Source organism: Carassius carassius, chromosome 28 (assembly GCF_963082965.1).
Source record: "Carassius carassius chromosome 28, fCarCar2.1, whole genome shotgun sequence".
NCBI classification, from domain to species: domain Eukaryota; kingdom Metazoa; phylum Chordata; class Actinopteri; order Cypriniformes; family Cyprinidae; genus Carassius; species Carassius carassius.
Window position 1 is genome coordinate 18,829,263 of NC_081782.1, and position 12,945 is coordinate 18,842,207.

At 34.5% G+C, this 12,945-nt stretch overlaps 2 protein-coding genes across 7 annotated transcripts; both read left to right on the forward strand.

Annotated features, from left to right (window-relative positions):
• Positions 1-390: 390 nt before the first annotated feature.
• LOC132108162 (uncharacterized) lies at positions 391-8,988 on the forward strand. 5 transcript variants are annotated; one of them, XM_059514750.1, is made up of 4 exons: positions 391-640; positions 3,381-3,815; positions 7,633-7,899; positions 7,979-8,988. In XM_059514750.1, exons 2-4 carry the CDS (start codon positions 3,404-3,406, stop codon positions 8,449-8,451), a joined length of 1,152 nt encoding a protein of 383 aa, XP_059370733.1. In that variant the 5' UTR covers positions 391-640; positions 3,381-3,403; the 3' UTR covers positions 8,452-8,988. The 5 variants fall into 5 exon arrangements, with proteins under 5 accessions (XP_059370733.1, XP_059370736.1, XP_059370735.1 ...); XM_059514753.1 differs by having other exon boundaries at positions 393-640; positions 3,365-3,815; positions 7,633-7,848; positions 7,982-8,988; XM_059514752.1 differs by having other exon boundaries at positions 394-640; positions 3,365-3,815; positions 7,633-7,848.
• Positions 8,989-9,386: 398 nt separating this feature from the next.
• Positions 9,387-11,521, forward strand: LOC132108457 (trafficking protein particle complex subunit 6b-like). Of its 2 annotated transcripts, none has more exons than XM_059515165.1 (7): positions 9,387-9,419; positions 10,268-10,359; positions 10,469-10,536; positions 10,617-10,734; positions 10,824-10,907; positions 11,038-11,131; positions 11,430-11,521. In XM_059515165.1, the coding sequence occupies exons 1-7, from the start codon at positions 9,392-9,394 to the stop codon at positions 11,459-11,461; spliced, it is 516 nt and encodes a 171-aa protein (XP_059371148.1). In that variant the 5' UTR covers positions 9,387-9,391; the 3' UTR covers positions 11,462-11,521. The 2 variants fall into 2 exon arrangements, with proteins under 2 accessions (XP_059371148.1, XP_059371149.1); XM_059515166.1 differs by having other exon boundaries at positions 9,408-9,540.
• Positions 11,522-12,945: the final 1,424 nt, after the last annotated feature.

Here is a 12,945-nt window from a genome sequence, read left to right on the forward strand (position 1 = left end):
TTTTACGGTGGACATTTGTGCTCCTAAATGAATAATTATGACATTATATTCAGTCCTCAGAATTCAACATGATAAAAAAAAACAGAAAACCGCAATAATAGTCCGCGTTTATAAAAATCCTTATCAATTAAATACAAACGACTGTCATTGGTCCAGCTTCATCAGCGCAGTGAAAACTAACACTCATCACGTGACAACGCCGTCTTTATTCTCAGTTTCAGTAACACTCAGAACCAATTTTTACACTAGAAAAACGACACTTGTCGTTCTCAAATTATGTTACATTTAAAATACAAAGTGGAGAGTCATTATACTTTTACACCCATCCTTTGACCAATTGGAAACATCAGTCGGACCGTCAATCTCTGCCTATGTTAGGTTTCATGTTTCAAGCTGATGGCCGTTCTATCCGCTCGATTTATTTCTATGAGAGATCAAGAGGGAAAAGACTCACTATGAAGTAAACAGATGTTCTCAGTGTCTAAACACTGTTTCAAAACCTTTCACAATTAATAACTGTCTTAAATGTTTCTACGCCGTTTGTCATTTGGCGAATTTATCTTGTTTCGGCCGATGCGGAGGTGATTTCGATGATTCCCTGCTGCACTACAGTATGTGCACGAGGCCTACAACTTAACAGGTCTGTGTAGACTGATCTGTACTATCTGTGCCTTATGCTTATGGTGTTATGGTTTATCCTTTATGTCACTTGATATGATAATGACTAGGCCTAATGCATATGTACAATAAATAATGATTTGCACTGGGGACCAAATGTCTCAGATTACTAATCAATATTGCTTCTCTCTGCTATTTCTATATAAATATTATGATTGAGAACCATCTTAATGCTACATTTTAATATCTAAATTAATGTTGTTATCTTTAAAGTCACCATTTAATAAAAATAGACAACTCTTATTTTTAAATGAAATATTAGTGTTTATTTTAAATGATTTGTACATTTATTATTATTATTATTATTATTAGGCAAGGCAAGTTTATTTATATAGCACATTTCATACACGATGGTAATTCAAAGTGCTTAACATAAAAGTAAAATAGTCACGAAGAAAAATAATACAAAAAGAAAAACAAGCAATTTAAAACTTTGGAAATGATTTAAAAATTGAGTTATTTAAAATGAATTTAAAACAGTTAAAAATAAAAAACAATTTTACATATAATACAGGGAATATGTAAAATACAGTGCAATCGGTTCGGACATCGCACAGTGCTCATTCAATAAATGCACATCTAAACAGATGGGTTTTGAGTCTAGATTTAATTGTGACTAGTGTTTTAGCACATCTGATCTCTTCTGGAAGCTGATTCCAGCTTTGGGCGGCGTAGTAACTAAAGGTGGACTCCCCTTATTTTGTGAGAAACCTTGGTATTTCTAACTGACTCGATCCTAGTGATCTGAGTGGTCTGTTAGGTTTATATTCAGTGAACTTATCTGCAATATATTTCGGTCCTAGGTCATTGAGTGATTTATAGATGAGTAAAAGTACTTTAAAATCAATCCTAAATGTAACTGGAAGCCAGTGTAAGGACCTGAGGACTGGTGTGATATGCTCAGATTTTCAGGTTCTAGTCAGAATCCTGGCAGCAGCGTTCTGGATGAGCTGCAGCTGTCTAATGGTCTTTTTGGGAAGGCCGGTGAGGAGCCCATTACAATAGTCCACCCTGCTGGTGATGAACAAGTTTCTCCAAGTCTTGACTGGAAACAAAACATCTAATTCTTGCAATGTTTTTTAGATGATAGTATGCTGATTTAGTTACTGCTTTGACATGACTACTGAAACTAAGGTCTGTCTCCAGAATCACACCAAGATTCCTGACTTGATTTTTAATTGTTTGACCCCTAGAGTCAAGGTATGCATTCACCTTGCAAACTTCATCTTTGTTTCCAAATGCAATAACTTCAGTTTTTTCCTTGTTTAACTGAAGAAAGTTCTGGCACATACATTGGCAGAGGGAATCAATGGGGCTGTAGTTATTTGGAGATAAGGCTAGGTAAATCTGGGTCTTTCTCATTATTTGACTTAGTGGGAGCATATACAGGTTAAACAAGAGCGGTGCAAGAATTGACCCTTTTGGCACTCCACATGTCATGGACGTCCACTTAGACTTATGCTCTCCTATACTCACATAATAGCCTCTCCCTTCTAAGTATGACCTGAACCATTTGAGTACCATCCCAGAAAGCCCGACCCAGTTTTCCAGCCTCTCTAGTAGTATGTTATGATCGACAGTGTCAAACGCAGTACTGAGATCTAGCAATACCAGCACTGATATTTTGCCAGAGTCTGAATTTTTATTATCGTTATTATTAATGTACATAATATTTAATCAGAAATCATTACATCTCAGCAACATCTCTTCTGATGAGGTGTGCTCTGGTGAGGGCGGGTGGGACAATAATGAAACACCTGGGTCCAGAAGTAAAAACGAATACATTTTCTACATAGGGAAATTTATTTATTTATTTATTTATTTGTTTGTTTATTTCTAATGATAATTTATAAACCTAGACCTGTCTTGAGCTCAGTGGTTGTTAAACATTGCTTTTGCTGAAGTCACCTGTTCACATTATTTCAACTTATTCACAACTGTGAAATCGCGCCTAAAGAGGTTGCAGGGAACAGCCTCTCCCAAGAATCACCACATATTACATTAAGTCAGTCACGCTACACTTTTTAAATGCTTAAATTTTTGTATTTATATGCATATTTTGCAAAACACTTAAAATATATTGTTATAGACATAATCAATACCTTTAAATAAATCTATATATGTATATATATTTTTTTCACTAATGCTTTCAAATCAATTATGTCGTTCTTCATGGGCTTGTAATCCTTTCCCCTCACTAAGCTGTTATATTCCCATTTCACACAAAAGAAAATATGTTTTCATTTTAATCTTTCACATGGCATTATCAATAATTTGATCCAATAATGGGCTGATTACACAAATGGCATTTTTTATGTTAAAAAACGCAAGAAATAGGCAGTAAAATTATGATTAACTTGAGAACACGAAACTAGTGCATTCAAAACAGTCATACATGCAAATGTGTATATAGAGAAACTATGGAAAAGCAGTCCAATGCAAAAATATTTTCAGAGTAAATGGCCCCTAATAGTGCAAAATCTGAAATATTGTACATCATAAAAAAATAATTCAACATCATAATATTACTTGTTTTAAATAATGCAAAAAAAATACTTAGTTATTTCCAGGTTTAAATTTGATTTTGAATACTAGATTTTCTCTGTTGTAATTTATATATATATATAATTTTGTAATAAGAGTAAGATTATGTGAATGATTTCTTTAATCTACCTTCTTTCTGAAGTGGGTTGCATGTTTAGGGGCCTCAAACAGGGAGGAGACCATGAACCTCAACGAGAAGAAGCCCAACAAGTGGTGGACTGAACCGGACACATTTGCCATGCTGGCCCTCATAGAGCAGATGGGTCTGGTACACGAGCTGGATAAGAAGCGGCAGCGCAACGAATCCCTCTTCCGACGTCTCAGGCTGTGTCTGGCAAAGCGGGGCATCCACTTCACTGTCACCCAAATCCGAAATCGCTGGAAGAGCCTCAAACACAAGTACCGTAAGATCAAACTGGCCAGCTACAGAAGTCCAGCCGCTCGCCTCTCTGCCGTCGAGTCTTTCCGTTACTTTCATATGCTGGATCACATGTTGGTGCGCAGACCGAAGGTGGGAGGCAGGGATGACGACCTCACAGATGCTCACGCCCTGCTTGGACAGTCACTCGCAGACCTTGATGACCATGCAGACAGTACTGCTTCTCATTGCCTTTTTTGCATGACTTTAAAAAAGTTATTTGGCCATTTATTCACCCTCATTCCAAACCTGTCTGACTGACTTTCCTTTGTGGAACAGAAAATAAGAGATTAGAATGGGAAGTTGAATGTACGGACAGATGTTGTTAGGCTCAATGAAAACATCAAAAAAGTGGTCCATACCATATTGTGCACTTTATCCCAAATCTTCTGAAATATTATTTTAGGGAGCACAGAGAAAACAAGCCAAATAGGTTTTGAACTGATTGGTTGAATAAATAATGCCAGAATTGATTTATTATGAGTGTTGGAAACAGTTCTGCTGTCTAATATATTTGATGAATAAAAGGTTAAAAAGAACTGCATTTATTCAAAAAAAAAAAAAAAAAATTCTAATAATATATATTCTAATAATATATTTTCTTTACTATCACTTTTTATCAATTTAACACATCCTCGCTGAATAAAAATATTGATTTTATTTTAAATAAAAAAGAAAAGAAAAAATTACTGACCCAGAATTACTGACCAGTAGTGTATACTTTTATTTAAAAATATTTATAGTTTAAAAACATTTTTTTTTTTTTTACTTTTTATTCATCAAAGTATCCTAAAAAAGTATCATGTTCTAAAAAAATATTAAGCAGCAGAACTGTTTCCAACTTTGATAATGAATCATCATATTAGAATGATTTCTAAAGGATCATGTGATAATGATCCTAAAAATTCAGCTTTGCATCACAGTAATAAATGATAATTTAAAGTATGATAAATTTTAAAAAAATTATTTTAAATTGTAATAATATATCACAATATTACTTTTTTCTGTATTTTTGATCAAATAAATGCAGGCTTGATGAGCAGAAGAAACCTCTTTCAAAAACATAAAAAATAGTAATGTTTCCAAACTTTTGGTCTGTACTGTATATATATATATAAATACACTTTTTTTAATGAAAAAAAGATAAACATTATGGGTTGGGGGTTAAAATGACTTGCCTCATAATATTTATTTTACACAGAGATTGCATTATGTGCCAATGGTTCCCATTCAAAAATGGGGAATGAGAACTTCTCATTTTTTTTCTCTCTATAGTTTGCATGCCTGTAACTCAAGAAGTATTAATGATATCTTAATGCCATTGTAGATATTGTATCTTAACAAACTTTCATTTTGGCATCTTCATTTTTAAGACTATGTGTTTCGGTTCCTGAGATATTGGAATTTCCATATGGCTCAAGGAGTAAATTATTATACACATTTTCACTGGTCAGAAACCAAATGTCACTTTGCATAAAAATGTCACTTTGCAAAAGTCAATTTGCATAAATATGATATTTTTTTCCTATTAAAGAGGAAGGTCTGAAGAACAAATATTGTTGAAACTAGACAGGAACTTACCTGTTCTTCTTTTTCCAAAGTATCCATGGCTATAACTCAGTAAGTATAAAAGATATTGAAATATGATTTTAGATTATAGTTATTTAATAAAGTACTCTTTTGCCATCTTCATTTTCAAGGCCCTACAATGTCGAGTCTCAGAGATATGGGGGTTTTCAGTGGTCAAAAATCAAATGTTAGTCACTTTTTTTTTTATTGTTATAAAATGTGAATCATAGCCAAATAAGTAATATCTACTGCTAAAGAACATGTTTATCAGATTCTCTGATAGTACCTCAAACATTTAAGGTCTCTCATACTTAAAATAATTAAAGGGGTAATTAACCCAAAAATGAACATTCTGTCATTAATTATTCACCCTCATGTCATTCCAAACCCATATGACCTTTGTTCATCTTCAGAACACAAATTAAGATATTTAAAATTGCGTAAAATAATTACATATTAAGTCAGAGAGCTTTCTGACCCTGCAGAGACAGCAAGGGTACTACCACGATCAAGGCCCAGAAAGGGAGTACTATCTACTAACATATCTCAATTTGTGTTCCGAAGATCAATTAAGGTTTCGCGGGTATGGAACGACACGAGGGTGAGTAATTAATAACAGAATTTTCAATTTTAGGGGGAACCATCCCTTAAACACTGGGTAATTCTAAAGCACCAGGTAAATGGGATCCTGGGTAATCTAATTTTATGTTTCACACTGTTCATACCTTACCTAAAGTTAACAATTAATCCTGGTTGTTCATAATCTGACATGTCACACTACATTCCTAAACCCGAAGTCATTTTTATTATTTCCATATTTGACTATAAACACAAAACCACATTTGGTTTTTGACCATTGACAATTAGTAGGATACAACAGTTTGTACATGAAGCTGCACCGAGATCTCAATATCTCTAGGGATAAACCATATGGACTTCCAAAGAAGATTGCAAAAGAAAAGTGTCTTAGGAACCAGAATCTAAAATCATATTTAGAAAAATGTATAACTTAATAACTTAATATTTATGACACTTTAACAGCTATGTTCCATGCAGTTGTTGTAATGAGATGGAAATAAGATGCATTTCTGTTTTCAACATTACTTATTCTTCAGTTCTTTAAACAAAACAAGTATTATCGGTAATCGAAGTCACTAACATTTGTGTTTCAACCGCTGAAAATGGGTAATATTCAACAATCTGAATATGTAGCCTCATTGAGACCCCCATATCTCTGGGGCTGAACAATGTAGGGCCTTGAAAGTGAAAATTCCAAAAGAGTAGCCTAAGAACTAGAATCTAAACTCATATTTTGATATCTTTAATACTTCCTGAGTTATACGCATTAAACCTTTGGAAGAAGAAGAACAGGTAAGTTCCTGTCTAGTTCTGAAAGAAGGAAATTAGATACATCCCTAGATTCAACTTTATTTGTTCTTCAGACCTTCCTCGTTAATAAAATAGAAGTATTTATGCAGTTACTTAGGTTTGGCTTTTGACCACTGAAAATGTGTACAATATAATGATTTACTCCTGGAGCCGTATTGAAATTCCAGTAGGCCTATCTCTGGAACCGAACCATTTAGGGCCTTGAAAATGAAGACCCATTTTGAATGGCTCTGCATTTTTAGAATGATAGAGGCTCTATCAGAATGAGCAGCCTTCATCACTATACATTTCTTCACGAAAAAAAAATATTAGCAAAATCAAAAATTTGAGCCGGGGTCGTCTGGTTCAGTTGACACGGAATGACCCTATATAGTCATTAAGTTTTATTCCAGGTTTTTATAGATGGTGGAATTTTACAGAATTTCTGTCTGATTTGGCTAACCTTGACATGTAGCATTTGACACCAACCAAAAAAAGATATGGGAATCTTTTTCTCCTCCTGATTATAAGTTCATAAACATTATTTAATCTAATTTTGTACAAACCCCTTTAAAATCTGTGATCCACCACTTGAGAATTACTGCTTTAGAAAATATATTAATGTTATCCACTACTTTGCATTATTGACATGTTTTAAGTGCATTTGATAGACTTTCCTTTTATAAAAAAAAAAAAAAATCTGTCATTTACTCCCCTGCAGATTGCTCCAAACCTGTATGACTTATCATTTCTTGTATGGAATATATACGATAGATATTTTCAGAAATGCTTAAGAAAAGTGGGAAGCCAATGGCCTCCAAAGCTCTCAACATTCCCAAATATCTTCACTAAGTAAAGTCATACAGATTTGGAACCACGTGAGTGTGAGCAAATAAGGCCAGAATCTTTTTTTTTTTGTTCAATGTCATCAAGATTTGTTAGTATCAAGATTAGAGTTGTTCCTTATAACTGTGTACATGTCTGTTTATTCAAGACCATTGTAATTGTGACCACTGTACAAAATGATGTCTTGTCCTGTTGATCTCCTCTTCCAGGTCCTTGGCCTGAAGGCCTAATCCCTAAATGTGTGACCGAGAGCATGTCTTCTAAACTTGAACCTGATGTTGACCAGAGTCTGAATCCAGATGACGTGGCTGGTTCTGAGCCTCCAAGCTGGGCTGTAGGACCAGATGAAGTTATGACCCTGGGCTTGTCAGGAGAATACCTCTATGCAGTGAAGACCGAACCACCATCCCTGTGCACTCCCAACGGTACAGAAAGTTCAAGAGACGCCATTGACTGCAACCACAATGATTTCCCAGGTGACACACTGGTTCAGTTCTGTCTGGCACAACAAACTAAAGAACCACAGGAGTCACAGATCTTCTTGTTTTGTCCCAGCAGGAACTTCTGAGGAGACCAGCAGCCTCATCCTCCAGCAGCTAACCATTCTGAACCACCGGCTTGGAGAACAGCTGGCCGAGCAGAGAGCCTTCCACTGCAGCATGCTAGGAATGATGGATCGCCAGATCCAGGTCCTGGAGCAGCTCTCCAATTTCACAAGGAACCACCAACCCGAGCTTGAGACCAGAGACACAGACTCTTCAGTTAGTCCAAACGTACATGAAGCTCAAACGCAGACTCTTGAGCCATATCCCACGTTCATCATGCCTAAAAGCAAATCAACAGCTGCTCCTTGGAAGGTCTCTCTCTTGGAAGTTCACAAGAGGTCACCTTCTGAATTGGGCATTGACACTGAGACTCCTCAAACCTTCCAGGGTTGCAAAGAAAAGACCTCCAGCCCACCTTCTTTAGAGATTTCAACCTCAACCGAGAACGCTGTTGTGCAGAATGGACTGTGTAAGCACGATTGAGTGCTGTCTATTTGGGACGTTATGCATTCAGTAGGAACAACAAAAGTGTTTTGTCCTGCAGATGTTTCAGGAGCTTGTCTGATCCGAAGCATCAATCGAAATGCATTTTTCAGTTTCATAGGAAAGTATTCAGTGCTCTGATGTTTTAATCAGTAACACTTTTAAGAAATAGAACAATAGAATTATTATTTATTTACTTTGGTTTGTTTGTGAACTAACACTCGATGTGTATCTTAGATGGTAAGTAACTCAACAGTGACTGTTTTAAAAATGCAGTTCGGACCAAGGTAACTTTATGTCTGTAATCATCTTGCATTATCTGAGAAAAAAAAAAGTGGGTTATTGGTAAGCTTAAAGTTGTGTAAAACTATCAGTTTCTTCCAGTTAGGTTTGGGACACACGTTAAGACTGATTAACACATGAATGTGTATTGTCATGAATTTCATCATCTAATCTAAACTAATGTGGTTAAGTATGAATTTATAAGTTTATCAATTTCAACTGCTTTACTCTTAACATAAAGTAATATTTCACTGATATATGTCGTCATATTTTTGAAATGCAAATTGAATCAGGGTTGGGTTAGTTGTAAAGCCACTAATTCCTTTAATAATACTAGTGTTCAGACAGGGTACTACGAAATTACCTTGACGTTAAACTATGGGTACTGTTTCAAAAGTGTGTGGGTAAAAAAACTATACAGTCTATGGTAAAAACATACTCAAGTGGAATGGGGAAAAAAAGAGGCAAGTCCTTCTTAAGTTGTATTGAAATTGTCATGCGAGTTAGACAAGTATCCTATGCTAACCAAGTCTGTATTAATTTTTATTAATACAGTAAAGTAAAAAAAAATACAATAAAACGGTAATATGGTAAAATATTATCACAATAGACTCGAATAAATTAACTGTAAAGTCGTTTGGGTCAGCGAGGAAATGAGATGAAGCCGTTGTCCTCCATAACAGCAGGTGGCAGTATGGGTTAGAAGTAGCAGTGCTACACACAGCAGAACTAAAGGCGGATTTTGTGTAACGTTATCTGCTTTTTTATATATGTATTTTATTACATGACTGAAGATACTTGCAAGGAGTAAGTAATTTAAATGTGTGTTTATACTTATACCAAATCATATTTAACAACAAGCTGAGCACATTAGCAGCTCTGTCGCTGAAGATGTTGTAACATTAGCTGAGCAGCTGTTTTCACATTAATCGGATATTACTTAACGTTATATGGTTTGTAATCTTACGAATCACACAACGTTACGTATTTTAAATATAAAGCCCCGATGGCAAAAGACGTTTCGCAGTATGCTGTCGTTTTTTACATTATACAGCTTCTGTAAAGTTACCACATGTTTACGAAACTAAAACGCTAGGATATTTCTCTTTGAATTAATAAAGACCCAGTTTATACTGTGAAAATTGACTATTATGAATGTAACATTCATTTCGTTTCTGTTGAGTTACATTCGCAACGTTATAGTATTCTTAGATGTATTTAGTTATTAAAATGCATGTCAGCGATTTGTATATTTGATTAATTAATTCGTGTATTCATTAATTTAGTATACTCATTGATTAATTTAAGGTAATTTAATTTTACATAAATTCCACAGCAATTACTTGAAAACCCCTGTTTTAGGCTACTCTATTAAACCTCACCACGTGACACATAATCCAACAAGTTGTCAAAATCTCTTTCCTGGGTTGTATATTAAAATTTGCCGGCTGTTTTAGTACTTACAAATATTCACTAATGAAAAAAAAAAAAAAGAGTGTCTGAGGAACTTTCCATGGATGTTCTTTTATTTCAGATATGGCAGATGACGTACTGTTTGAATTCCTCCACATGGAGATTGTTGCTCACGTGTACAAGGAGCAGGCGACCCGGGAGGACATTGATAAGGTACCATCTACAAGCATCCAGATGGCATGCATCAGATTTTTTTCCTGCTTTAAATATGTTTTTTTTACAGCGTTTTGTAAATTTTCATGTTCTGATTTGCTTTCTTAAGGAGAGAGTGACGTGTGTCTCTACACTAGAGCTGATGGGCTTCAGAGTTGGACAAGGACTGATTGAAAGGTATACACAGTTATACATGCTTTTTTCCCCATTGTTTATGAACCTAGTGAATGCCTAATTTTGCATATGTTTCTGAAAAGATTTACAAAAGACTGCCCCACATTCAAAGATGACTTGGACGTAATGAAGTTCCTGTGTAAAGATTTTTGGAGCACGATCTTCAGAAAACAAATCGACAACTTGAGGACCAACCATCAGGTTTGAAAGCTCAATTATGTATTTAGTATGTGACAACACATTGTAGAATTCGGCGTTACTGTTATTTCTTCTCTCTGGCTTCGCTCTAGGGCACATACGTCTTACAGGATAATAAATTTGCACTCCTAACTCAGTTTTCCAGTGGAAAGCAATATCTTGAAGAAGCACCTAAAGTAAGAATGTCCATTGTCTGTTTAAGCGCATTCATGTTAAATCATACTCTTGAGCTTTAATTTTGTCTACATTATTGTATACCACGATAAATGAAACATTAATGTATCTAAATATATTGGATCTTTGCAGTACTTGGCCTTTTCCTGTGGGTTGATTCGAGGAGCTCTATCAAACCTGGGCTTGGAGAGCGTCGTCACTGCAGAGGTTTCTTTAATGCCATCATGTAAGTTTATGCCAAACTACAAATCAGTATTTAACTCCTCTTAACTAAATATATGAGTGAATTCATTTATTTTTTATTTTTAAGTAAATATTTTTAAATAAATAAATTAATTTAATGAATGAAAGATATATATAAGTATGCAACAAAATTAGTCATCATTTATATACATTTATTTATTTTTTTTGGCTACATGATGTTAAAATATTTCAAGCTTTAATAGCAAGCATATACACACAGTTAAAGTATAATTTGACACTGTTATCTATGTCTTCATTGTCTTTTGTATTTCTGTTTATAGGCAAATTCCAAGTTGTAATTCAGAAACTCTAGGATGGACTAAATGAGCTCTGAACAGCAATATTTCTTCAATTAAAACATTGTGAATGTGAATTACATGCACCTAGATTCTAAATGTTTACAACATTCTATTTTGCATAATACTGTTTGCAGTTCCAAGCATTTCTGCGAAACAGATCCCATGATCTTTATTATTATTATTATATTTTTTTCTCCATAGCACATAAATTCAAAATCTTGACCTGTTTGGAAATATTCTGAATGTGGTATTCTACCTCAGCTCCACTAATTACCGACTTAATCGCTGTCACAGATAATCATGGAAACATATTTTCATAAATATGACATTTCGTAAACTTTTAACTTCATTTATCATGTTTTTGTCCACTTTTTGTATACTCTTTCGGCTGGGTAAGACATTTAAAATGTTAGATGTTCAAATGTAAGCTGCATTCTTTTCTACAGCTTTATTGTAAAAGTGAATTATGTATGTATATTTGGGACAGTTAATATCAGTAGTTATCTCAACCCAATTAACTAAAGCCATAATTTAGTGTTGACAATTTATTGTTTGAAAACACACACACACACACACACACACACACACAAATAATATACATATATATATAATCATATGGAGAAAATGTATGGATTCTGAAAAAAACAAAAAACAGGTTTTGTTGTCGTTGTTTAAAAATGTTTTAACTAGTCAACATTTCAAGAAAAAAAAAACATTCTTCATTTCACCAGAGGAGGGCAACCTTTGTCAGTTAGATTCATGACATCTAGCGTAAAAGCTCAAAAAATAATACTTTATCATAAAACTTTAATTTCACTGATCTTGTACAATCTTCTAGCCCTTAAGTTAGTCTGAAAACTCTTTACAGCTGGTACGTTAGTCTAGTTAGGTACTCAAGCTTTGTTTTAATAGCAGGTAGAGTTTTCTGTGAATGTGATGGTTTGTTGTTGACTGCATAATTCTGGATGAATGTATCATCATTCAAAATAAATATATATTTGTAATACATTAATTTGTGCTACCAATGCAATAAATGCAATATAACAATGAAAGTACATACATATATCTGACATAATGTGTTATTTGTATTTTGTTACTTAGCACTACTCGAAAAGTTATGGAAACTTTGTTTTCCGAAAGTGATTGATGTTTCTGTCCACAAATGCAGCACACACACACACACACACACACACACACACACAACTGCACATTTTAGAGTGGCCTTTTATTATGGCCAGCCTAAGGGACACCTGTGCAGTAATCATGCCGTCTAATCAGCATCTTGATATGCCACACCTGTGAGGTGAATGGATTTTTGCGGCAAAGGAGAAGTGCTCACTAACACAGATTTAGACAGATTTGTGAACAATATTTGAGAGAAATAGGCTTTTTGTGTACATAGAAAAAATCTTAGATCTTTGAGTTCAGCTCATGAAAATGAGGGCAAAAACAAAAGTGTTGCATCTATAATTTTGGTCAGTGTGTGTGTGTATGTATA

Coding starts and splice junctions, on each gene's coding strand:
- LOC132108162 (XM_059514750.1), top strand. CDS start 3,404: ATGAACCTCAACGAGAAGAAGCCCAACAAGTGGTGGACTGAACCGGAC. Junction 3,816..7,632: donor CCTTGATGACCATGCAGACA/GTACTGCTTCTC, acceptor CTCCTCTTCCAG/GTCCTTGGCCTGAAGGCCTA. Junction 7,900..7,978: donor CAACCACAATGATTTCCCAG/GTGACACACTGG, acceptor GTTTTGTCCCAG/CAGGAACTTCTGAGGAGACC.
- LOC132108457 (XM_059515165.1), top strand. CDS start 9,392: ATGAAGCCGTTGTCCTCCATAACAGCAG. Junction 10,360..10,468: donor CCCGGGAGGACATTGATAAG/GTACCATCTACA, acceptor TGCTTTCTTAAG/GAGAGAGTGACGTGTGTCTC. Junction 10,735..10,823: donor ACTTGAGGACCAACCATCAG/GTTTGAAAGCTC, acceptor GCTTCGCTCTAG/GGCACATACGTCTTACAGGA.